Source organism: Magnolia sinica, chromosome 4 (assembly GCF_029962835.1).
Source record: "Magnolia sinica isolate HGM2019 chromosome 4, MsV1, whole genome shotgun sequence".
Lineage (NCBI taxonomy): Eukaryota > Viridiplantae > Streptophyta > Magnoliopsida > Magnoliales > Magnoliaceae > Magnolia > Magnolia sinica.
This window is the reverse complement of record NC_080576.1, coordinates 31749535-31773273: the sequence shown is the minus strand read 5'-3', so window position 1 is coordinate 31773273 and position 23739 is coordinate 31749535. Positions and strand designations below refer to the sequence as shown.

At 42.2% G+C, this 23739-nt stretch overlaps 1 protein-coding gene and 1 long non-coding RNA gene across 4 annotated transcripts in view; both read right to left on the bottom strand.

The window, feature by feature from the left end:
* Positions 1-23449, bottom strand: part of LOC131242968 (vacuolar protein sorting-associated protein 41 homolog) — a 52290-nt gene extending 28841 nt beyond the window's left edge. The window contains exons 1-7 of one of the 2 annotated variants that reach the window (XM_058241983.1): positions 23140-23449; positions 21523-21792; positions 20846-21025; positions 20507-20779; positions 17794-17926; positions 17621-17711; positions 2289-2391 (exon numbers count right to left, since the gene is read on the bottom strand). In XM_058241983.1, the coding sequence (XP_058097966.1) occupies positions 2289-2391; positions 17621-17711; positions 17794-17926; positions 20507-20779; positions 20846-21025; positions 21523-21792; positions 23140-23388 (1299 nt within the window). In that variant the 5' untranslated portion in view covers positions 23389-23449. The remainder of the gene's footprint in view (positions 1-2288; positions 2392-17620; positions 17712-17793; positions 17927-20506; positions 20780-20845; positions 21026-21522; positions 21793-23139) is intronic. The other variant, XM_058241984.1, reaches the window with a different exon arrangement.
* Positions 1503-2282, bottom strand: LOC131242969 (uncharacterized). 2 transcript variants are annotated; one of them, XR_009169790.1, is made up of 3 exons: positions 1947-2282; positions 1745-1811; positions 1503-1609 (listed from the first exon to the last, which is right to left on the bottom strand). It is a non-coding gene; the product is annotated as an uncharacterized LOC131242969 (long non-coding RNA). The 2 variants fall into 2 exon arrangements; XR_009169791.1 differs by having other exon boundaries at positions 1503-1605.
* Positions 23450-23739: the final 290 nt, after the last annotated feature.

Below are 23739 nucleotides of genomic sequence, written 5' to 3'. Positions count from 1 at the left end.
AATTGGTCTTTTGGGTTCCACAGAACAACCTGATCACATCTATGGGACATCTGATATGTTCGGTGGGCCCAATAGTCCAATCAGATGCCCCTTTTCCCTTTATTCACAGATCGGCCAACAAATAGAGCCCATCCTGGCCCTACACACATTTCATATCTGGCATAGATGCTTAAGCTTCTTCATTTCTCATTTGACTCCTCGAGGCTCCTACATTTCTATCAGTTTCAGTGTACCCATCCTCAAGCTGAGAGCTGATAATGCAGCCTTTCTTTTGTACTGGATTAAATACTTATGCTGAAGTGCTTCGCCTCCTCAACAACATTAATGAATCCATTTGATGCACCATCAAACACAATGAACCAAGTATCTCCTTCTTGTTCCCCAGGAAATCATGTGCCTTTGTGCAAACTCACTCCTCCCGTGGCATTGTACATATATTTGATGCTGTTCCTTGCCTTCATTTTGGATAGAACATCCATCTTTGACCCTTTCATACTTTTCATCAACTCCTCTAAAATTGGCTCTATACACTCATCAAGCAACTATACAACATTTTTGGTAAAGGCGTTCCTATTCATCCTTTCTAGACCCCCCTCGTATTCTTTCATGGACTCTCTTTTTTCTTTTTCTTTTTTTGAAAGATTTACATGAACTCTTATAATATAGCAGACTAGAAAACCTCAAACCAAATGTGAGATTTGGGTTTGACCTACTCCTGTTTCTCTTGTACTTATTTTGGAGGCTTCCTGGAACTTGTGATCTTCTCAGACAATTGCTCGACGTGGAGGAATAAAAATAACATTACTGAATGTCAAAAAACAGATTATGAGAGAGTTCAATTGCTGCGCCATGGCATTTTTTTTCTTTTTTTTCTTTTTTCTTTGGCGCCATGGAAATTAGCTTTCAGCAAATTCTAAGAGATGCCAATTCTATTGCAGATTCTCACGCAAAGGAAGCAATCCAAAGACTTCCGGTCTGTATAGACAACTCTTATCCATTGCCTTGACAGATGTTGCATCTTTCCTTTTTTATCTAATAAAATAATCAGATAGAGATTTATCACTCGTACCTCTAGATGCTTAGCATCACACAAACAGAGAGACACAGACACACACGTATGCACACAGAGACGCATGCACCCATGCACGCGCGTGCGCAATCACATCACCCACCCCACCCCCAACACATACTTCTACCGAAGTAAAAGAAACCCTAATCTAATCACGCACACATACATTCCTTGAAGTAAAAGAAACCCTAATCTAATCAGGTGCGCAGTTCTAATCCTAACCATCTGTTTAATAAAATATCAATAATGATTACCATCCCTAAATCCCATCACAAATATACAACCTTTCACTAAATCAATTACAACTTACCCAACCATGTCAAAATCACATGATCATGGGCTTGTTTGACATCTTACTTAATAGGCTTGCAGACAACCAATTTAGTGCCATTCAAACATCATTAGCACCCATAAATTTGCCAAATAATAAGTATGAAAATAAGGGTGCCACAAGTTGGCACCTTCTCCTTTTTGGTCCCTTTTCTTTTGCCTCTTCAATGCTCCTACCTCAGAAGCTGATGGTTCAGACAGCACCACTACCTACCTCACATATTAAGACAAGATGCACATACATGTTCAATATTATGCTTATAGTGTTGAGGCAGTAAAAACGCCTATAGCAATATTTTAGAATATATAACAATTTCTATTATCCTGATAGTAGAAAGTTGACACCTTAACCCCTTTTCTATTCCTTCTCTTTAGCCTCTTCAACGCCTGATGGTTTAGGCTGCACCGCTACCTACCAGTACCCACACAATTAAGAAAAGATGCACACGCATGTTCAATGTTATGCTTATAGTGGTGAGGTAATATGAAGCAATAATTTAGAATATCTTCAACAATTTCTATTATCAAGTTTCATAGCCATGCATACCAAGCAGCCCGAGGATAAAATGATGGCTGGTGTCTAGCAGGCAGGTGATCATGGAACTTCTGCCAATCTACCATTTAAAAGCTGACCCCAAATTGCAGAGAGAGGCAGAGAGAGGAGGGGAATATGTGAACCATATAGAGTCCATTGGATATATAGCATGCATATGTTAAGAGTCTGTATTAATTTTTTTTAATAATCAGTGACCCAAATGAAATAACAAAATTAAACAAAAATATCATAAATAACAAAAACAAAATATGAATTCATATGCAAGTTGAAAATAAATGATATTAAAACTCGAATTAGCTACTGGAGTGTCCAGAAGTACAAGCTTCAACATACCTCATCAAGAAGTTCAGTTCGTCCTTGTCCTGCTTCAACAGCGGCCAGGGCTTTTTCATGCCAACCATGTTGAAGAAGCCAAGAAATGTGATCTTCAGCATCCCTAACAATCACAACATTATGAGAATTCGATGGCTGTAAATCCAAATATGCTCTTGCAGATTGTCATGTCCAGTCACACAACTTTAGGGAAAAACATGAATCCCTACAGTATGAATGACCATGCAAGTGTGCCTGTAGCCCTGTGCATATTACATACGCACATACCTCAACGATATGAATGCATAAATCCAAAGTAAAAAAACGCACGCATGCATGTGTGTGAATAGAATGGATGTGTGTCCATGTGTGCATTAATGGTGGTTTATGTTCATTCATGCATGCACTGCTTTCCGTATCGTTTCTACGTAACGTATTGCACCCTTCGAATACAAATACATATCGGTTATCGCATGGGATATATCGGTTGTATCACGTAATGTATTGTTGTTGTTGGGAAACATGGAAACACTAAAGGGAGTTTGGTGCATGGACTTAAGTGGGATTAGGTGGGATGGAATTGCAATAAAGGTAATAATTAGGGAGCGCATCCGGGATTGTTGCAGAATTCAGATGTACACAGCAAATCTCATGTCGTGTTTGGGATGTAAAATTTTCAGACTGGTCTGGGAGTAGGACAAACCTCAGATGATGTTTGGGACATGCACCATAGTAGAGTGCAGCCTTTTGCTGGAAGTTCCTGCACTGCATGCTAGGTGGGGTCCACAGTGATGTTTGTGAGAAATCCACCCCGTCCTTTCGTTTTGCAAAATCATTTTAGGACATGCGACCAAAAATAAGGTGGATCCAAAACTAAAGTGGGCCATTGATGCAGGACAATTAACCACTTGCTCTAAAAGCTCGAACTGTTAGAGTATGGAGAATTAATCCCTTTATCTCATAGCCCAGGCCCCACATCTCATGGGTTTTTAGGACCTCGGCCGAACTCCCTTCGTGGGCCCCAAATCACATGGGCCGCCCACCCCAAGTGTGTCCCCACATCCCACGGGCTACCCCACTCGAGCCCGGTGTGAAATGCGCATTAATCACCCCTGGTGAGGAGTCTCGAACACGAGACCTCCTCCGTGGGCCGCACCCACCCCGAGTGTGCCCCTGCATCCCACAAGCGACCCCACTCGAGCCCAATGTGAAAATGCCCCTGCATTAGCCATAAGAGAGGGAAAAGTAGGGAAAGAGTTTCCTACCATTGAAACCTTCTTGGGCTCCACCTTGATGTTTATATGTCATCCAAACCATTTATAAGGTCATTCCCACTGGGATGAAGCGAAATCACAAAAAAAAAAAAAAACAGTCTGATACGTAACTTTTGTGGCCGCATGAATGTTTCAATAGTGGTCACTGAGTCCCCATTGTTTCCTCTGTGTGGCACACTCGAGTTTTGGATCCGCCTCATTTTTTGTTACATGCCCTAAAATGATCTCACAAAATGGATGGATGGATTGGATTTTTCACAACCATCACGGTGGGCCCCACCTAGCATCCCGGCGTAGAAACTTCATGCGAAAGGCTTTCATAAGAAAAATGTGTCTCAAATCCGAGAGGGATAGACCATATCCCATCTCCAGCCAGCACAGCATTGGCATGGTTTCCAATGCTTGAATTCGTCGGTTGAGGAATGCGCTGCCCAAACGCATGTTTCCGTTCCCAATGTAGGATTCCGAGTGCTATCCCACCTATCCCATTCAAGTCCATGCACCAAACACCCCCTTAGGAAATTGGTCAAATTTCTCAATGAAACTTCAAAGATTGTTAAAAACGACATCAATATACGCTTAGAAATCAAAGCATCACAAAAAACAAAAAAAAAAAAAAGTGCACAGAATAAGTTTCCTTTATATGGCGTCTTAATCTATGCGTTGTCTAACTGAACCGATGTAAGTATATTCCAAGTCTATTCATATAATTTACAAATGTAAGAAGACATGTATGAAAACATAAACAATACATTCAAAAGCAAAAGAAGTAGAAAACTAGAAATATACCAATGAATAATGTGTGATTGTAGATTAGACCCACATAGAGCTACGCGATGGCTCAAAATCATCATCTCCATCTCAACAGGGGCAGGCATAGTATTGTTGCTCCACAAACCAACAATACTATGCTCAAGTCATAGTAGAATGATACCGGTGAAAATACTCTCTAACGTAACACTAGTACTCATCCTCTCTGATTTGAGAAATTTAAAAAAATATTATTATTATTATTATTAATTTTTCCCAATTTTCTACAAATCAGGCTATCTTCCCCCAAATCCCAAAATTAGTGTATATGATGATGATTTCATCAAACACTCCTAAATACTCTAAACTGAGGGCCAATTAACCATTGATCAAAGTGAAAATTCGAAATTTTTTATATTTTAATTAAAAAATATTTTTTTCTAAAAAATGTCGAATTACTAAGAATCATTAGATCAAGTTACAAACATATTTAATTTTGTGTTTGGACACAAATATTGCAACCGATTTGTGAGAAATTGAAAATTGTTTATCTTTCGCAATATTCCACAACTAAACCCATCTCCCCAAAATCTCAAAATCGATGCTCCAAATCCACAATTTTTCATGCAAAACATGAAGAATCATGGATTTGTAACCATTTAACATGATTTATAGCAAAAAAAAAAATGGATCAAAAATCAAAAATGCTCACCGGATCAAACAGGTGGGATATATCAGTACTACTTGTGTTTCGTATCACACAAGTGGAATATATCGGCCAATATCGTTGATATTGAAAACATGACATGTATGTTTTACATTTACATTGTACATACAAATTTATCCATGTAAGCGTGTTCTTTAAACACAATTCTATATAAATATAGATCCAACAATATGAATGCATATATTATTTGTAAAGAGTAATTAAGATGTATGTGTGTATGATGAATGTACTTGCATTTATGCATGCATAAATATGCCCATAACTAGATAACTGTGAAAAGGAAAAAAATGCAAATGCAGCCATCCAGGTATATTTTTAAAACTAAGTCGCACAAATATACAAAAGAAGCATATACATATCTCTATATCTATGAAAGTACGTGTGCACGTCCATGCTTTGAAAGCATGTACATGTCGAAGGGTTAAAAATTGGTTTCAGTGCATCGTACCAGTCACTAATGAAACCAATACATATCATATCACAACCAATACGGACCAATACACTGAAGGTTTTCAATTCCAACAAGTGAAGCCCATGGGTGGGTGATGCAGAACATTGTTGTGTTGCTTTCCACGAAAGCACAAGCCTACAGGGTCGCTTCTGTAACTGGATAACCAGCACTGAAAACCGCCTTTATATTGGATGGCCTCATAAGGGGCATATGGTGAAATTGGTAAAAGCTACAGACTTGATGGGATTGAACCTTGGTATGGAAACCTACTAAGTGATAACTTCCAAATTGAAAGTAGTCTATGAATAAATCCAGATTATTTTATTGTGTACCAGATCTAAATGGCTGGCATACCAGTGAGCGAGGCTTAATTGGGTCGTGTTATAAATGCTTTGGCTAAACCTATTGATGGGAGAACGGATTTATGCGAAATCCCCAGTATTTTCGACCGCTACAAGATCAACAATGCCATGAGCTTGGGCTTTCTACTGCTGACATAAAAAACATCTCTTTTCCATGTCTTCGGATACAACCCATAAAGGATTGCCCGTTCTTTGTACATAAACCCTTGTGAACAACTATTCCCCATAAATACTCATCCATGGGTCATTTGAACCTTTCATCGCAGCCAACAGATCGATGGTATGTGGGGGGGGGGGGGGGGGGGGGTTTGGTGTTAATGAAAACCACTGAGCTGTTTGTGGGTGCAGCATCCAAGCAATGCATCAAGTGTGCCCCACCATGATGTGCCAAGCATCAAGCTTATCTGAAACACAATATGAACTCCGAACCATGAGCAACAATGTAAAAACTTGACCAAAACCTCCAGTCCAAGTGGTCTGGACCACCTAATGTTTTGGGTGTCCCTTCATCCCAGTGGGGTGCACCTTATCAATGTATTGGATGCATATGCACACCATGGTGGGCCCCCCATACCAACTGATATTTTTCTATGGTGGACATCTTCCCTCACTGTTGCATGTGTTGTAGCCCACTTGAGATATGGTTTGGCCTGATTTTTGGGCTCAAGGCCAAACATGGAGGTCGTGCCAAACGGGATGGATTTCAAACGCATCACTTTGCACCCTACACAGCCATTGTCTAGGCAAGTTGTGCATGGGCCCACTCGATCCATATCACCCCAATCTGCACATGTATGGTATGCATGGGCGCACATGCGCATACACGTGTTTGCATATGTAGGCACATAAGCATGTGTGGCCGCATAGTTGTGGATGTATTTTCATGTGCATACACACATCGTTATGAAAGTGCGTGTGTATGAGCATGAAAGTATACATTTTTGTACGTGTATGTCTATACAGATCAAAGTAAAGAAAATTGTAATCAAAATGAGTTTGATTCTCAAAACAACAGTAGCACAAAGCATGGATGGAAGCATACCACAAATCTGTGTAGGAAAGAGGAAGCTGTTGGATTTTTAGAAATGCAATGGAATAAAACACGTTTTCAAAAAATCTCAATTTTAATATTAAGACTAAGGATCCCCATTTTGATAATCCCATGTTTCTTAAAAAGCAAAATCCCACAGACTCATACTAGTGTATGAAGAAACCACTCAATCTTACTGTTGTCAATCTTCCAAAGTAGGCAGTCTCTCCCCGATCTATTACAAATGGAGGAGAGGTAGAGAACCTTTGCATCAACCCTTTAGTCGAGGCGAAGGCCGACTTGGAGCCGTCCACTAGGGTGGACCCCACATGAACCAAGTGGGCACACGTGTGAAGGTGAGTGCAACCTAATCTCTGTCACACATTCTCTAGGCTCTATAATGTGACACCCAAGGGGGCTTGGGCATCTAGGCTCTCTCTTTTTATAGCTCATCTCCCTTGATATATATAAGGAGGACGTCTAGAGTTTCGGGAGAGACCACATATGGTTCTCCGCTACCCTATAAATTTCAATGTACCCTACTATAACAAAAAACTATTTACTGCCTTTTTCATTCACCCTAACCGACCAAATCTCTCCACTTTCCGTGGTCACCATCCCTATCCAATATCCATGACAATCTATGAAATGAATCAATAGATCTTAACCATTAAATGCGCATCGAGTACAATTTAAAACAAATTAATAGTTAAAACTAAAAGTTAACGGTTGAAAACTTATGATTAACCAATTGAAAACCTTTGATGCATTGGCCAGCCTTAAAAACACTTGATGAACGGTCTAAACTATAAGATCAACCAACTAGTCATGTCCCGAGTAGACCAAATGGATCCCTTATTGAATCGCATATACTTTAACAACCGTAACATAAGCGCCCAGCTGCACTCACTTTTATTAGCCAGGAGATAACATCGTAAAGCAAGCCAAAGAACATTCAATTAAGACCTTTCCATCCATACATCCTCAGGTATAGGGATTTGTTGAAGCTAGTGAATTCGCAAGTCTTTCTAGTCTAGGCATGATGGGTCTTCAGGTCTTGATACTTGCAATTGATCCTGTCAATGTAGGTTCATGTCCCACCATGGTACCTATACATAATGTTTTAAATATCGTTATCGCGTAATGTATTGCACCCTTGGGATACGGATACATATCGGTTGTCGCATGGGATATATCAATTGTATCGCATAATATATCATTGTTGTTGGGGCACATGGGAACATTGGGAAATTGGTCGAATTTTTCAATGAAACTTAAGAGATTGTTGAAAAAGACATTAATACACACTTAGAAATCAAAACATTACAAAAAAAAAAGTGCACATAATAGGGGTTTCCTTTATATGAGGTCCTAATATATGCGCTTTATAACTTAACTAATGCAAGTACATTCAAAGTCTATTCATATAATTTATAAACGTAAGAAGACATGTATGGAAATACAAGCAATACATTCATAAGCAAAAATAATAATCACTAAATTAGGGGGTCTTCAAGGCCTCAATGTGGCCCACCTAGGCCCATGTACAAGTCATCGAACCAACGGGAAGTTGGGCCAATCTCCTCCTCTGGTACACTCTAAATGGTCGGATATCCTCATCACGCACCACCTAAACTAGAACCCTATTGTCTCTAATAGACACAACGATCCAACCTAGCTCCTTAACCGACCTCCTCTTCCTTACACAGACGCTTGGAGCCCTCGGCTCATACCAACTTCTCTCCAAGTTCACCGCAATTACTTCGTAGAAGCAAGAACCCACTAACACAAAAACATCTAAAATCTACAACTCAAATGGCAGCCCCCTGATGCAGGACATGAAAATTAAATATGATATGCGAGATTTCAGGCTTAAGATCACGTTAGTTCAGAAACAATTACACAAATTCCATATCCCACATGAAAGTCAAAACATTCAATTAAGGGGAATCTATGCGGGTCCAGGCCTACACATGATAGGGCTGGATCAATAAAAATTATGAACCAAACAATACTCAAAGATAAGAAATAATCATCCACGCATGCATAGTAATCAGTCCCTAATCCAAGAGATTCAGAAATTCCAAATCGAGGAATCCTAAGGTAAGAAAATTGGCAAATAACTTAGGAAAAACGTAATCTAGGACTAGGATTCATGAAAAACGGCTATGAGAGGATAAAAACCTAAGCCAAAAGACGATCCCGCGTGTGGACAGCAGCAATGGCCAGACGGACGTGCGTGTGATCCCAGCCACACATGTGTGGGGCCCACTATTCAGAAAAAGGCCACCTTAGCACTGGTCGGCCAGGGATGGTCTCCAAAACCCCTAAATCTCAGCTCGATCCGATGTACGGTTTGTGCGTGATGCTCCACCGAAGTTTCAGCTCGCCTGCGGGCCGAAATCTAGAAACCTGCTATAATGAAGAAATCTAATGCAACAAAAGGACAAATTCGAAGTACAGATGGTGGGGAAAGATGGAAAAAAAAGATGGAGGATGAGGGTGAATCGGGATCGATGTGGCTTCGCACCACGGTAGTTAGCCCTTTGAAAAGGGAGGGCTTCGCACCCACTTTTGAATTCTTCCACAACTCACGAAGATAGCAGAAAAATAAAGCAGGAATTTTTTTATTAACTTCAATGAATCAAAAGAACTACAAGGGGTGTCTATTTATGGGGAAAATCCTATACCCCAAAACTCGCACCATGTGCGCAACCTATTACTTGGCGATGAAATAAACTAAAATAAAAACCAAACAGAGAAATCTAAAGCGTTCACAATGTTCTAAATAATAACAATAAACAAAACCTAAAATATGAAATCAATCCGACGAGTGAGCCACGATCATGAGATCCCATGATGGGCTTTTCTTGACTATCGGGCCCACTTTTCTGAACCAAAACTTGTCTTCTAGCTAGGAAGCCCTCCCTGGACGTCGTCATCAAGCTAGATCGATGGTGGGGTCCTCCTTCTGTATACGTACGTGCGTAGGAGTGGTGGTGTGTGGGCGTGCATGTGCACGATGTCCTCATCAACTCTCCCCGACTGCGAAGATTTCGCCACTGGCGAAATAAAACTCCTGAACCGCTCTAGGATGTCAAAATCAAGTCTCTGAAGCTCCTCCTCAATGAGCCACGCGCTATCTAAAGCTGGGAGTGACTTCCATTTAACTAGGTATTTCTGAAACCCGCCATTTGACGTGGAAATTATCTCATGGTCCAGGATATACTCTATTTCCTCTCTGGGTGTGTGAAGGCTAGGTATGGGAGGCAGAGGCTGGGATGAAAGGTCGAGAAGAGGCCATGGATCAAAGGGTAAGGTTGGGGCATCAGGATGGGTGGGCGAAGGGCCGGACAAAGTATCAGTGGGTCCCTGAAAAGCAACTAGATCCTCCACATTGAATGTGGAACTAATTCCCATGGAAAGTGGAAGATCTACCTCATACGCATTGAGACCGTTTCGCTTTATAATTTTGAAGGGCTCAGCACTACGCGCGTGTAACTTACGAACGGCCCATGGAGGGTACCGCTCGGGCCTGATGCGGACCATCACAGAGTCCCCAATATTGAACTCTTTGAAACGTCTATATAGGTCTACAGAAAATTTGTAATGCTCATTACGAGTAGTGATCTTTCACCTGATTTCTTGATGCAATGAATGTATGTGATGCGCAAAAGACTCTGCAGACTCTGATGGCCTATGGGACAATGACATGGGGATAAGATCAATAGGCTTCCTAGGCTTATAACCAGTAATGACTTCAAAAGGACTTAGACCTGTGGACCTATTGACAGAACTATTGTATGCAAACTCGACTATGGGTAGTACGGCGTCCCATGTCCTGGTATGCTCCCCCACTAAACATCGAAGTAAACTCCCTAGGCTCCTATTAACCACCTCAGTCTGGCCATCGATCTGAGGGTGGTAGGCAGAAGAAAATTGGAGCCTAGTATTCATCATGTGACAGTGTCTTCCAAAAGTAACTCATGAATCTCACGTTACGGTCAGACACTATGGTTTTTGGTAACCCATGCAGTTTGACGACCTCACTAAAGAACAATTTGGCAACATGAGAGGCGTCGAAGGTCTTAGAACAAGGAATGAAGTGGGCCATTTTAGAAAAACGGTCCACGACAACAAATATGGAGTCATGCTTTCGAAGTCTTGGGAAGTCCAAGCACGAAGTCCATACTGATGTCCTGCCAAGGGATGAATAGGACTGGCAAAGGTGTATATAATCCTGTATTCTGTTTCCTCTGCTTTGCCAGTTGACAAGTACGGTATTGCCCTATAATTTTGGCCACGTCCCGCTTGAGGCTTGGCCAATGAAATCTATCCTCCACTAGGGCAATGGTCTTGTCACGACCGAAATGACCCGCGACCCCCCCTGAATATAACTCCCAGACAAGAAAATTGCGAAGGGAGGTGCGTGGTATGCACAAGCGGTCACTCCTAAACAAATATCCGTCCAAAATCAAATACTCACTGTTAGCTCTTGACAGACTCTCTAATAAAGACGTATACACAACCCCAAAATCTGGACACTTAGAATACTCTTCTTTGATGCACTCAAGGCCCGTAACTTCAACGCTCATGGAGTTGAGTAATGCGACTCGACGACTTAATGCATCTGCGGGCTTATTCTCTACACCGGCTTTGTGCTTAAGCACAAAAGTGTACTCTTGAAGGAATTAAACCCACTTAGCATGCCTGGGGCTTAATTTCTTCTGAGAGTTCAAGTATCTTAAGGCCTCGTAATCTGAGAACAAGACGAATTCTTGCGGTAACAGGTAATGTTACCAATGGCATAGTGATTGCACTACCGCGTAGAATTCCTTGTCATAGGTGGAATATCTTTGCTTCGCCTCATTCAGTTTCTCACTAAAAAAGGCGACAGGGTGCCCTTCCTGGCTGAGTACTCCTCCTATGCCGACTCCTGACGCGTCACATGCGACTTCAAAAGCTTTTGAAAAATTTGAAAGTCACGTGACTGGAGCTTCGGTCATCTTGACCTTTATCTCCTTGAAGGCCTTCGAGGCGGCCTTTGTCCATTGAAACTCTCCCTTTTTTATGCAGTCCGTGATGAGAGCCACAATGGAACTGAAACCTCGAATGAACCGCCTATTAAAAGTGGCTAAGCCATGAAAGCTGCGCACCTCATGAATATTGCGGGGTTCAGGCCAATTAACGATGGCCTTGACCTTCTCGAGATCCACCGATACACCCTCAGCTGACACAATAAAACCTAAGAAGATCACACTACTAGACAAGAACGCGCACTTCTTTAGGTTGGCGTACAACTTCTCAGCCCTAAAGATCCCACAAACCTGCCTCAAATGGTTGAGGTGTTGCTCCTTAGTCATGATATAAATCAAGATATCATCAAAGTATACGACCAGGAACTTCCCCATGAAGGGTCTCAACACTTCGGTCATCACACGCATGAAAGTGTTTGGGGCATTAGTTAACCCAAAAGGCATAACTAGCCACTCATATAGCCCATCCTTCGTCATCACCAGGGCGTATATGGATTTGGTGATACCCACTTTTGAGGTCGATTTTTGAGAAGATAGTAACATTGGCCATCATATCTAGCATGTCATCAAGAAGGTGTATGGGAAACCGATACTTGATTGTGATTTTGTTGATGGCCCTACTATCAACACATCCTCCATGTGTCATCCTTCTTAGGTGTAAGAAGGGCGGGCACGGCACACGGACTCAAGCTCTCTCGAATGAAACCCTTCTCTAGGAGTTCATCAATCTGCCTCTTCAACCCAGCGTGCTCCTTCGGGTTCATTCTGTAATGCGGGAGGTTTGGTAGAGTTGCCCCAGGGATTAAATCAATGGCATGTTGTATATCCCTCATAGGGGGAAGCTCATTCGGTAAATCATCAGGAAAGACATCACGAAACTCATGTACTACCTAAATGGCCTCAGTGGGTAACTCTACGCTAGTCTCTGGTCACAAGGGCGTATACCATCGAGTCCACTTCCGTCTCTCGCTCAAAGTCTTTGGCATTCAAAATATAGAGCGGTTTAGACTTGGACTTCGACTCCTTCACTTCTTTTGGGCCGCTCATAGCACTGTGTGGTGAACTCTTTTCTAGTTATATTCTTGGGTGGCAAAGGATTTAGCTTGACCTTTTTGCCCTCAAACCAGAATGTACACACATTTGAACGACCAAATATGGTCACATCCCTGTCATAGAGCCACGACCTACCCAGAATGATATGGCTCACATCCATAGGAACAATATCACATCAAATTGTGTCTTTATAAGATCGGAACTGAATAGGGACAAGACAGCGGTGCGAGACTGGAATGGATGTTTCATCAACCCAGGAAACTCTATAGGGCTGAGGATGGACTTCTATCTTCAAGCCCAAACGACTCACAATGCTAGTCGATGCCACGTTGGCACAACTACCACTATCCACGATCATCTTACAGCTCTTTTCCCCACATTTTGCATAAGTATAGAAGATCGTGTTGCGGCGCCAGTCATCAGTGTTCTTGGCTTGAGCCAGGGCGCAACGCACAATTGCGAGGGTCACAAACTCTTGTGCTCCCTCTTCCTCATCACTAGGGGTTCCAACTGGCTCATATTCCTCCTCCTCACTATCACTCTCTGGGGGCACTACTTCTACTTGCCCATCAATAAGGAGTACTTTGGTGCCCTCTCTCGTGCCGCACTGGTGAGCAAAATGACCAAACCCATGACACCTAAAACACCTAGTGGCCCCACTTCCACGTGAACTAGACCCGACAATCTCTTTACCCTTATCATCCTTAGGTCAGGGATGAACATTAGGGGAAGATTTGTTTTGGAATGCCGTGTTAGGTCTAGCCCCAGACGGGTTGGCCTTAGCACCGGATTCGCGAAAGTCAAACCGCCTTCCCACAGATGCTTTAAGGTATTGCTCGACATATAACACTACTTGGTACAACTGTTCTATAGTGTCTAAGTCTTTGGCGAGCAATTCTCTCCTAATGTCAGGACGGAGGCCCGTTTTAAAACGAGCAAGGGTGAGTACGGGATCCTCATCAACCTCACAGCGGGTCAAGTACTCTTCGAATTTCTCAATATAGTCAACAACACTCATGGAACCCTGTTGAAGAAACTGTCACTTCTCAATCAACCGCAGGCGATAAGAGAAAGGGAGGTACTTCTCTTTCAGCGTTTCTTTCATTTCTCCCCAATGGACTATTGGAAGTTCCCTCGCTCTTTCTTTTTTTTCACTCAACCGTCGCTCAAAACCTCTTTGCTTGACCCACAAGCTTCATCTTGGCGAATCGGACTCGTCGAGCATCCAATATATCATAGCACTCAAAATAGTGGTCCATATCCGCCAACCAATCTAAAAAAGCTTTAGGGTCGAAGTTACCATCAAAAGTAGGGGCATCTACTCTAACTCCCTTAAGGAGTTGCGCATCTAGGTCATATTGATCATCATGTCCCTCACGGGGTGGGTGCACAGGTGCACGCCCATGACCAACTCCTTGGCCGCCTCCATTCCTTGGTCTAATCTCCTAACCACCTGCCTCAAAATAGGCATCTTCCCCAATAGTGGGGTTTGCCCTGAGGGAGGCCTCTATTTGAGTAACGCGATCATCAAATTGGTTAAGGCGTTGATCTATGCGTTGTTCCAAATGCTTAGACATAGACTCAACCTACTGGGCTAACTGGGCCATTGATTCTTGTAGTTGCTACATGTTTAGACTAGGGTGCAAACCAAAACCGCGACCCGTACGTGTGGGCATACACAAGCTAACTCAATCCTAAGGACCTGCTATGGCAACTATATGTGTCAAAAAAACTAAATGACCCTACGAGACTCTATATGAAGGAGACTACACACCGTTACTAAAATTCAGCTATATATGATGGATTGAATGCATGAAGGACTCAAACAAACTAAACCCTAAATATGTGGTGAATTCCCCTACAAGAACCCTAGGCTCCGATACCAAATTTGATGCAGGAGATGAAAATTAAATATGATATGCGACATTTCAGGCTTAAGAGCACGTTAGTTCAGAAACAATTACACAAATTCCATATCCCACATAAAAGTCCAAACATTCAATTAAGGAGAATCTATGCGGGTCCAGGCCTACACATGATAGGGCTGAATCAATAAAAATTATAAACCAAACAATACTCAAAGATAAGAAATAATCATCCACGCATGCATAGTAATCAGTCCCTAATCCAAGGGATTCAGAAATTCCAATTCGGGGGACCCTAGGGTAAGAAAATTGACAAATAACTTAGGGAAAACATAATTTAGGGCTAGGATTCATAAAAAACGGCTATGAGAGGATAAAAACCTGAGCCAAAAGACGATCCCGCGTGTGGACAACAACAATGGTCAGACGGACGTGCGTGTGATCTCGGCCGCACGTGTGTGGGGCCCACTATTTAGAAAAAGGCCACCTTGGCCCTGGTCGGCCAGGGATGGTCTCCACAACCCCCAAATCTCAGCTCGATCCAATGTACGGTTTGTGCGTGGTGCTCCGCCGAAGTTTCAGCTCGCCTGCGGGCCAAAATTTAGAAACCTGCTATAATAAAGAAATCTGATGCAACAAAAGGACGAATTCGAAGTACGGATGGTGGGGGAAGATGGAAAAAAAGATGATGGAGGATGGGGGTGAATCGGGATCGATGTGGCTTCGCACCACGGTAGTTAGCCCTTCGAAAAGGGAGGGCTTCGCACCCACTTTTGAATTCTTCCACAACTCACGAAGCGAGCAGAAAAATAAAGCAAGAATTTTTTTTATTAACTTCAATGAATCAAAAGAACTACAAGGGGTGTCTATTTATAAGGAAAATCCTATACCCCAAAACTCGCACCATGTGCGCAACCTATTACTTGGCGATGAAGTAAACTAAAATAAAAACCAAACAGAGAAATCTAAAGCGTTCACAATGTTTTAAATAATAACAATAAACAAAACCTAAAATATGAAATCAATCCGACGAGTGGGCTACGATCATGAGATCCCATGATGGGCTTTTCTTGACTATCGGGCCCACTTTTCTGAACCAAAACTTGTATTCTAGCTAGGAGGCCCTCCCTGGACGTCGTCATCGAGCCAGATCGATGGTGGGGTCCTCCTTCTGCGTACGTACGTGCGTAGGGGTGGTGGTGTGCGGGCGTGCGTGTGCACGATGTCCTCATCACCCCCTAAGCTAGTAGCACATCATCCCATCCCAGCTGAGAATAAGAAGCCCATCTTATTAGACAAACAAGCAGCCCTTCTTTGCACAGCGACGCGGTGATGATGATCCTAAGTCTTTCCCCGACTAGAAGGAAATCCAATATTCGGAATCGTTCAAAGGCCAAAATAATCAAGACTCCAGCAGGCCACACCACTGAGGCAGCCAATTGCCCAGATCTGCAGCTAATGTATCGATCTTGAACATTGCTACGAGGCTCTATTGCATTCCAACCCAAGCATTCCCCACCACTTGCAATAGCACCTTCACCACCGTTCCTCCATCTTCCTCCTCTTTCCACACCCAACAGCGAGACCCTGATCCCACCTCTTTATCCCTTATACCCTCTTCTCTACCCATTGATTCCATAGCCACTTCCCCTACCTCCTCCAACAATCCAATATCCCTTTTCTCCTTACCTTTCCCCTCCATCATCTCCCTGTAAGACCTCTCTCCCCTCCTCCATCCCTTTCTTAGTAACCCTATCAGCCTATTGCCTTTCTTCCCCAAGTCTCCCTTCACTCCCCCTACCCCATTTTGCCTTCATCTCCTCCTCCCTGTTATTTCCATGGTTCACCATTTCCGAGCCATATCTAGCCTATTGTACCGATAGTTTTCAACTGTCAAATCTCTTCCCTTTCATGGAGAGAGTGCATTACGAACCTCCACCTCATTGTTCTTATACATGAAAGCAAATCCCTACCTACCTCCGGACCCCTTGACCTAAGGGATGATGACCTTCCTAATAGACCCAAACTACCCTAGAGAAGTCATACTCCTCCCAGTTATCCAGGAACTCCACGAGGATGGTCAGGAGTTCCAACAACAGCCCATACTTCTTTCCTTTCACCACCCCCCCAAAAGGTCCTCCCTCATCAACTACCACTCTCTTCCCTTTCCTGGAATCAGCAGACCCTCTATGCTTCTTCAACAGGCCCCAAGCTCTCTAACTGACCCTCCTCTCTCTAATATCACCTTCTCTATCCGGCTTCTCAACTCCTCTTCCCCTTCTCTTCATTGATCCTTCCTCTCCTGAGCCTTGAGAATCGACACACAAATCTTTCGGTTCTTGTTCTTCTGCTCCTAAAGTTCGCCAACGACTCTTTCCTCAATATTCCAAAGCTTCGTCCTCGCAAACACAATTGCCTCATTTTGAGGATTTGCCAAGTCTTGAAAAGTAGGAAAAATACCTCTTCCACACCCATAAATAAGGCCAATATATGAATGAATGAATGCATCATGTATTAACAAAGGTAAAAGGTAAGGTAACATTGGTTTTCTAGGGCACAAACCCAACATAGGCATCTGTTTAAAAATGTCGGCAAGTAGAAAGTAAACAGAGAGGAAGCAGGAGCGAGAGATGGAGGTGTGACTCAAGCAGGAGTGGCACCTCAATAAGAAGTTTTGTGCAAGTAACCTCTAAACATGATCATGCGTTCCAATTCAACAAGTTTATTGACACAAGTGATTGCCACACAATCAAAGTGACGAACCCATCACACAACTAAATCCATTTTAACACATCCAACACTAACCTAGGCTTTGCAATGACCACGTCCTTAGGAGATACTATGTAATACAAAGGTTCATCACCAGCAGCCCACTGACCACCTGCATAGCTGCTACCTACATTCAAATGCATAAACAGTTAGATATACCATCAAATCAATACAATTGGACAGAGATATGAATTTCGGATATTGCACACCTGTAAAAGGAGCATGAGCAAGGGCATAATCCTTTGCCTTGTAATGTTCAAAGCCATGTATGGGAAGAGCATCCATTGCGAGTTCTTCATTTTTCCATGTGACTATGCGCACTTCTGGCCTCTGTGCAGTTCCCTGCTCAAATACTCACAGAACTGTAAAGAAGGATAAGCAGTATAGAAGCTTTCTGCTATAAATATGTTCAACCCGTGAAACTTATATTCATATTTTAAGCTGAAGAAAGAAAATAAACAGCTTCCACGGGCTATGGTTCTCAAACAATTTATGATTATTCAACAGAAGAACTTGATGCAAATAAAGCATTTTAAAAAAAAAAACCAGGGACTTGTCAGATATACATGACTTTTCACCCACTTTTTAAGAGAGCAAATTGGCTACGAACCAACTTCTCTCTACCTTTAGAATGGAGTAATGTTCTCCCTTTTAAGGAGAGTGTTCGAAAACAGCTCTCTTCAGATTCTGAAGGGTGCACTAAGAATATTTTAACCATTGATTCCAATGAGTTGTACCTTTCGAGCTTCAGCTAGATCCCAAATCTCTAAGTCTCACGACATGTACAACCATCCAAGTTGTTATTGATTAGCAATTTCATGCTCTACCATTCAACTGAGTAACTAGCCTAAGGTGAAATCTGCCTAACACCCACTTTCTTCTATTTTCGGTTTAAATGATAGTATTCCATGGTTGTGTTCTTCTTGAGGATAACAGGTCCTACGGAAATCAGGTAAGGCTTAGAGGACATGCAAAAAAAGCTAAATGGATGCAGCCGTGCACATGAAAGACTGCAAGTGGAGAAAACATGTGCTAAAATATTAAAGAATCTAAGTAGCATCATGATGCAGGACAATTAACCACTTGCTCTAAAAGTTCGAACTAATAGAGCATGGCAAATTAATCTCTTTATCTCATAACCTAAGCCCTACATCGCATGGGTTAGCACCCCGGCCGAAACCCCCTCGTGAGCCCCACATCACACGGGTTCCGCCTCACACGAGCGACCCGCCTCACACGGATGGGGCCTACCTCACACGGGCTGCCCACCCTGAGTGTGCCCCTGCATCCCACAGGCCACCCAACTCAAGCCCAGTGTGAAAATGCCTCTGCATTACACTAGCTCTCTGTTATAACTAAACATGCTCACTAGACTACGGTGCTACATCCATACTCTCAAAATCATCCTCATCATGTAAGCCTTATCCCAACTAATTGGGATCAGCTTAAAAGTGTAGCCGAAGTTTCATGCTGGCTGCCAACCTGACACAACCCTCATTTTTATGTGTTTGGAACTGGCAATGAGAGTGCAAAACACCCACAATCATTATTATCCATACTCCCAAAAGGATACCTATAAGAAAAAATGCATGAGATAACCAGCTTGTAAAGCACATCAGCTGGAGAACCTAAACCCTGTTAGAAATGGGATGAGCCAAATTATCAGGGAAGAGGATAAGGGAAATGGAAAGGTCAAGTATGGCGCAATGAATAAAAACATGCTCGCCCAATTCCCATAATCTAGAATCATGCAAGTAATAAAGGTCGCATAATACTTTCTGCAGAGACCATGAGTGGTAAGATAATTCCAGTCTGTATAGCACATCAGCATCGATAAATGCAGTGTATGGCAGATTGTCATCAATGTTATACGTGCTCTATAGTTCAGCTACTGTGGTCCATAGTTGCTGAAGCTTGCCTGAGCTGAAAGTCTAAAAATAACCTATTTGGGTCCACTATCTTAAATCCAATTCATTAAATTATGGAGTCCTAAACATCGTTATAAAGAGCATTATGTGGTCAGGATGCAACTCACCTGGAGACCAACACTGGGAGGATTCACCTTGACTCATTCTGTTTTCATCCCTGTTTCAATCTAGTGATTTGTTCCATTGCCCAAAGAAAGCGAGTAATATAAAAATAAATAAATAAGATGATAATCAACTCCCTCAATCTTTGATTCAATAAGACTACCGATAAAATGATCAAGAAGCTCAGTAATTCCTCCTAGTTCATGGAGCTTCTCAAGTTTATCAAGAAATCGAACCATAGTTTTGAAGTATTAAATTTAAACATAAATAAATAAATAAAAACCACTTCCCCATGATTGGAGATTTTTCTATTCCACTGTTGACAAGTAGAAATTTGTTGTTTTTTTTAGGGGGGCAAAATGTAGTTGTTGAGAATATTCAGAAAACCACAGATTTGATAGGGTGATTTCTGCCTATCATTATTAATATTGAGCTTCACATTCCCATGACCATTAAGTCTTTTAAGAGATTGAAATATTAGAGGAAAAAAACAATTGCTTTGTGCATCATGCACTACTAGCATTCAACCTAAGAAATGGAACCTTACATGCCCCAAATGAACATTTTGGTTTCTTTCACTACTACTATAGAATTGTGTTACAGTAGAACATGCCAGAGTTGTGGTCTCATTCTTTTCTTGACATTTCCTGTGTCTTGTTTATTCCTGTTTCCTTTTAAAATTCACTTTAAAGATCAGAAAAGGATAAAAACACTAACATAGATGAAGCAAGATAGGAATCGAGTAAATTTCAACAAGAAAAAGTATAAAGATATGCAACCAAACTACTAAACAAGTTTAAATACTGCATGGTTAGGACAAAAGCATGGCTCCATACAAGGATAGATAGGTTGGCTTTTGTGCTTCATAGATGATAAGATGAGGGAGAAGTACCTGGCGAGATGGAACTGTACTGCTAAATTCCTTCTCTCCATTCTCTTCCTCAGGAATATAGGCAAGAACAACTAAAGAATCCCCATAAGGAGCAATTCCTGAAATGAAATAGCTGGTCTGAAAAGAGGCCACAATATCCACATGCTTTGCACTTGATATCGAGATGGTCCTTTGTATTCCATTGGCCCTTCCGTTAACCCCTCCAGATACATTTGATCTAATTGCAGCAATTTTAACTGACGTTCCCCAGCCAATAACCAAGAGAGCATCATCCTAGATATGTTAAAATGTTAGTTGGCATGCATATCAAAAATTAAGACGTGTACTTCTTTTACTGACCTGCCAAACTAAGTGAGGCAGCAGAAGTTCAGGGCGTGGGCTCCCTCGCGGCCTCTCAATAAATGTGATGCGTTGATCATTTGCCATGTCATAAACTTTAACACCTGAATCATTAGCCCAAGCAATAAGGTTTGTTCTCCACTTCACCGTATGTATTGGACCTTCTCCTGAGTGTAAAACCTGGGGGGCGTGGTCAAATTCAAAATAAAAATAATAACAATAGCAGGGTATGTTTTAATATAATAATAACAATTACAACGACAGTAATAATAGTAAGGGCCTGTTTGGAATGAGGGAGAACCCCAACTTTTTCAAGTTGAATAAGTTGGATATCGGGTTTCTCCAAAACATACAGAGCCAAAGTGGAAATACACTACAAGGGTTCCTTTTCATCCAATCTGTTCCTTTCAGCTCCAGCTCAAAATGGAAAAGATAGGACTATACAATCTGATTCTGGCACTGCTCCGCATGCAAAGAGGCCTCAAATTATTGGGCATGCTCAATATCACAATGCATATGAATCAAAGCAAGCATGCAGGTGCACCCACACATGCATGCACAAATACACATATGTACCCCCAGACACCCAACTGCATATCCTTATCATCTAAGCCTTATTCCAACTAACTGGGTCGGCAGACCCCCAACAGAGTATCTTTTACTAAAATTGCACAGACCTGGTCACGATAGCCCAGCCATTTCTTTGAATTCAGAAAAAGATGGCCTGCCAAACCACCCGCAACGAATCTACGTGATGATATTCTTGAAAATTCTGGATCTAGAGCAATGGCCTTCATTGGGCGATGATATTCAAACTTCAATTTCTCATCAGTAAAAAGGCTGTTTATAACAACATGTCCATCATCTGAGCAGCTTCCTATATATTCGCCCTCGATATCAAAGCTAAGGTCATTGACAGTAGCGGTGTGAGCTGAAAATTCCTTAACCTGAATGAAAGAAACAAAGGACTCAATTACTCATTCCAAATCACAAGTGATTTTTCTTACTGTAAATAGAAATCATGAATAATCGTAAAACTCAGCCTTTCTAAAGTTTGGACTATCATTTGAAGTTCTAAAACAAACACTACAAAGCCACATTTTATACCCATCATATTGAAGTCCTTCAAGACCAAGGCCATCATCAACTTCAAAATAAGAAACGGCCCCTAATATACCATACTGATCGGTTAAGCAAATTTTAGCAGAGCAAGATAACTCCAAATGGAAAGAAACAACTTCCTACATGAATATGGATTACAGTGAGGAATTACCAGCACCTGATGCATCAGAACGTGAATAGTGTCCAGAAACTCCCACTATGTGCAAGTAGGCCTATGTTTGCTACCCATAACGTCTATCTGATGGCCCTGCCTATGGAAGGGGAATGTTCCCAGCAATCCATAAACTTCAGCCTTTTTTCTGTCTTGTTGCTGTACTTTTTCCCTTAAGGTGGGCAACTGACCAAACTGGTTACATCTTTTTTCATTGTCACCAAACGGGTAGTATCATCCAGTCTGAAAGATTGTCTGGGCATCCTCCATCCATCATATGGCCCGTCAGATCAATGGTCTGGAATGTGGATGGAGACATGATAGGGCAGGTAATTTAAAAGCTCTCCCTACCCAATGACTATAACTATATTCCAAAGTCAAGTCATTCTGGTAAGCTAACAACTCATTCTGACGCTATTGTCGCATGAAATAACTATGTTTACAGTGCAATGGCATGGCATGAAAATACACTGATACTGACATGAGAGTTGGAATGCCCACGTCCAGCACATGTGGGAATAGACAATCCAGCTGTGCATAAGGTGGGCCAGACCATGAAGATCACCTGGTGCAAAAATCATCCTGGTCTACACTGTACAAAAGCAACGGACAGTTTAAATCAGACCAGCAAGCAGTCAAATTCAACCGTACAGTTTACATCAGACCAGCCAGCAGTGAAATTCAACCGTACAGTTTAAATCAGAACAGCTGGCAGTCAAATTCAACCGTACGATTTCTCCACCAGGTGATATCCATGGACAGTTTAGATGCCGTCCACATGTGATGGGCAATTAAACTTAGCATCCACCGTAAGGCGCCGCGTATGTGATTATTCCTAGGATGCCAACATCAAGAAAAACTGAGACTGAAAATCGCAATTCCACACATTCATAATTCAAGAATCTGCAGCATCAAAACATGTCCAAAATTCAAAACTAACAAAACCCACAGGCCCTTTTTTTTTTTGGCAGAGAAAAAGAAGCAATCCCTAACAGGAGAAAAAAGGAGTTGGAATTCAGACCTGATTGCCAAGGAAATCGAGGATGTGGACGGTGCCATCGTGGGTGCCGAGGGCGATCATACGCTCCGCGACGGAGATGCAGGAAGCAGCGTCGTTGGATAGGAGGGAAGAGATGCTGCCTCCCATCCTCTGGTATTTCAGCCTCGGCTCGTCTTCTTCTTCTTCTTCCTCATCCTCTTCTTCTTCCTCCTCTTCTTCCTCTCTTTCATCGTCGCCTTCAACGCCATTTTCGTTAGGATTTCGCGCCATGCTCTCTCTCTCTCTCTCCGTTCTTCGTCTTCCTCTCTCTGCTTTTTTCTTCTTTTATTGGGTGACGAGACAGAATGATTTCAAGATCAGCTCCTTTCGGGAGCGAGACGAACTTGGGACGGCGATTTAATCGGCGACTTATCGGAATAATCGCCAACATGAAAAAGTTTAAAGAGTTTTTCAGCGGTCCCGGTCGAAAGTTTGACCCAATCAGTAAATGGATGGACCCGATCGGACCGACTCTTTAAACGGGGCAATTTCACAGGACCGTCATAAATATCCCAAATAATCTACAACTCTACCTGTAGCGTCCACCGTGGTTTGCGTACGAAATCCCGTGGATAAGGGCCG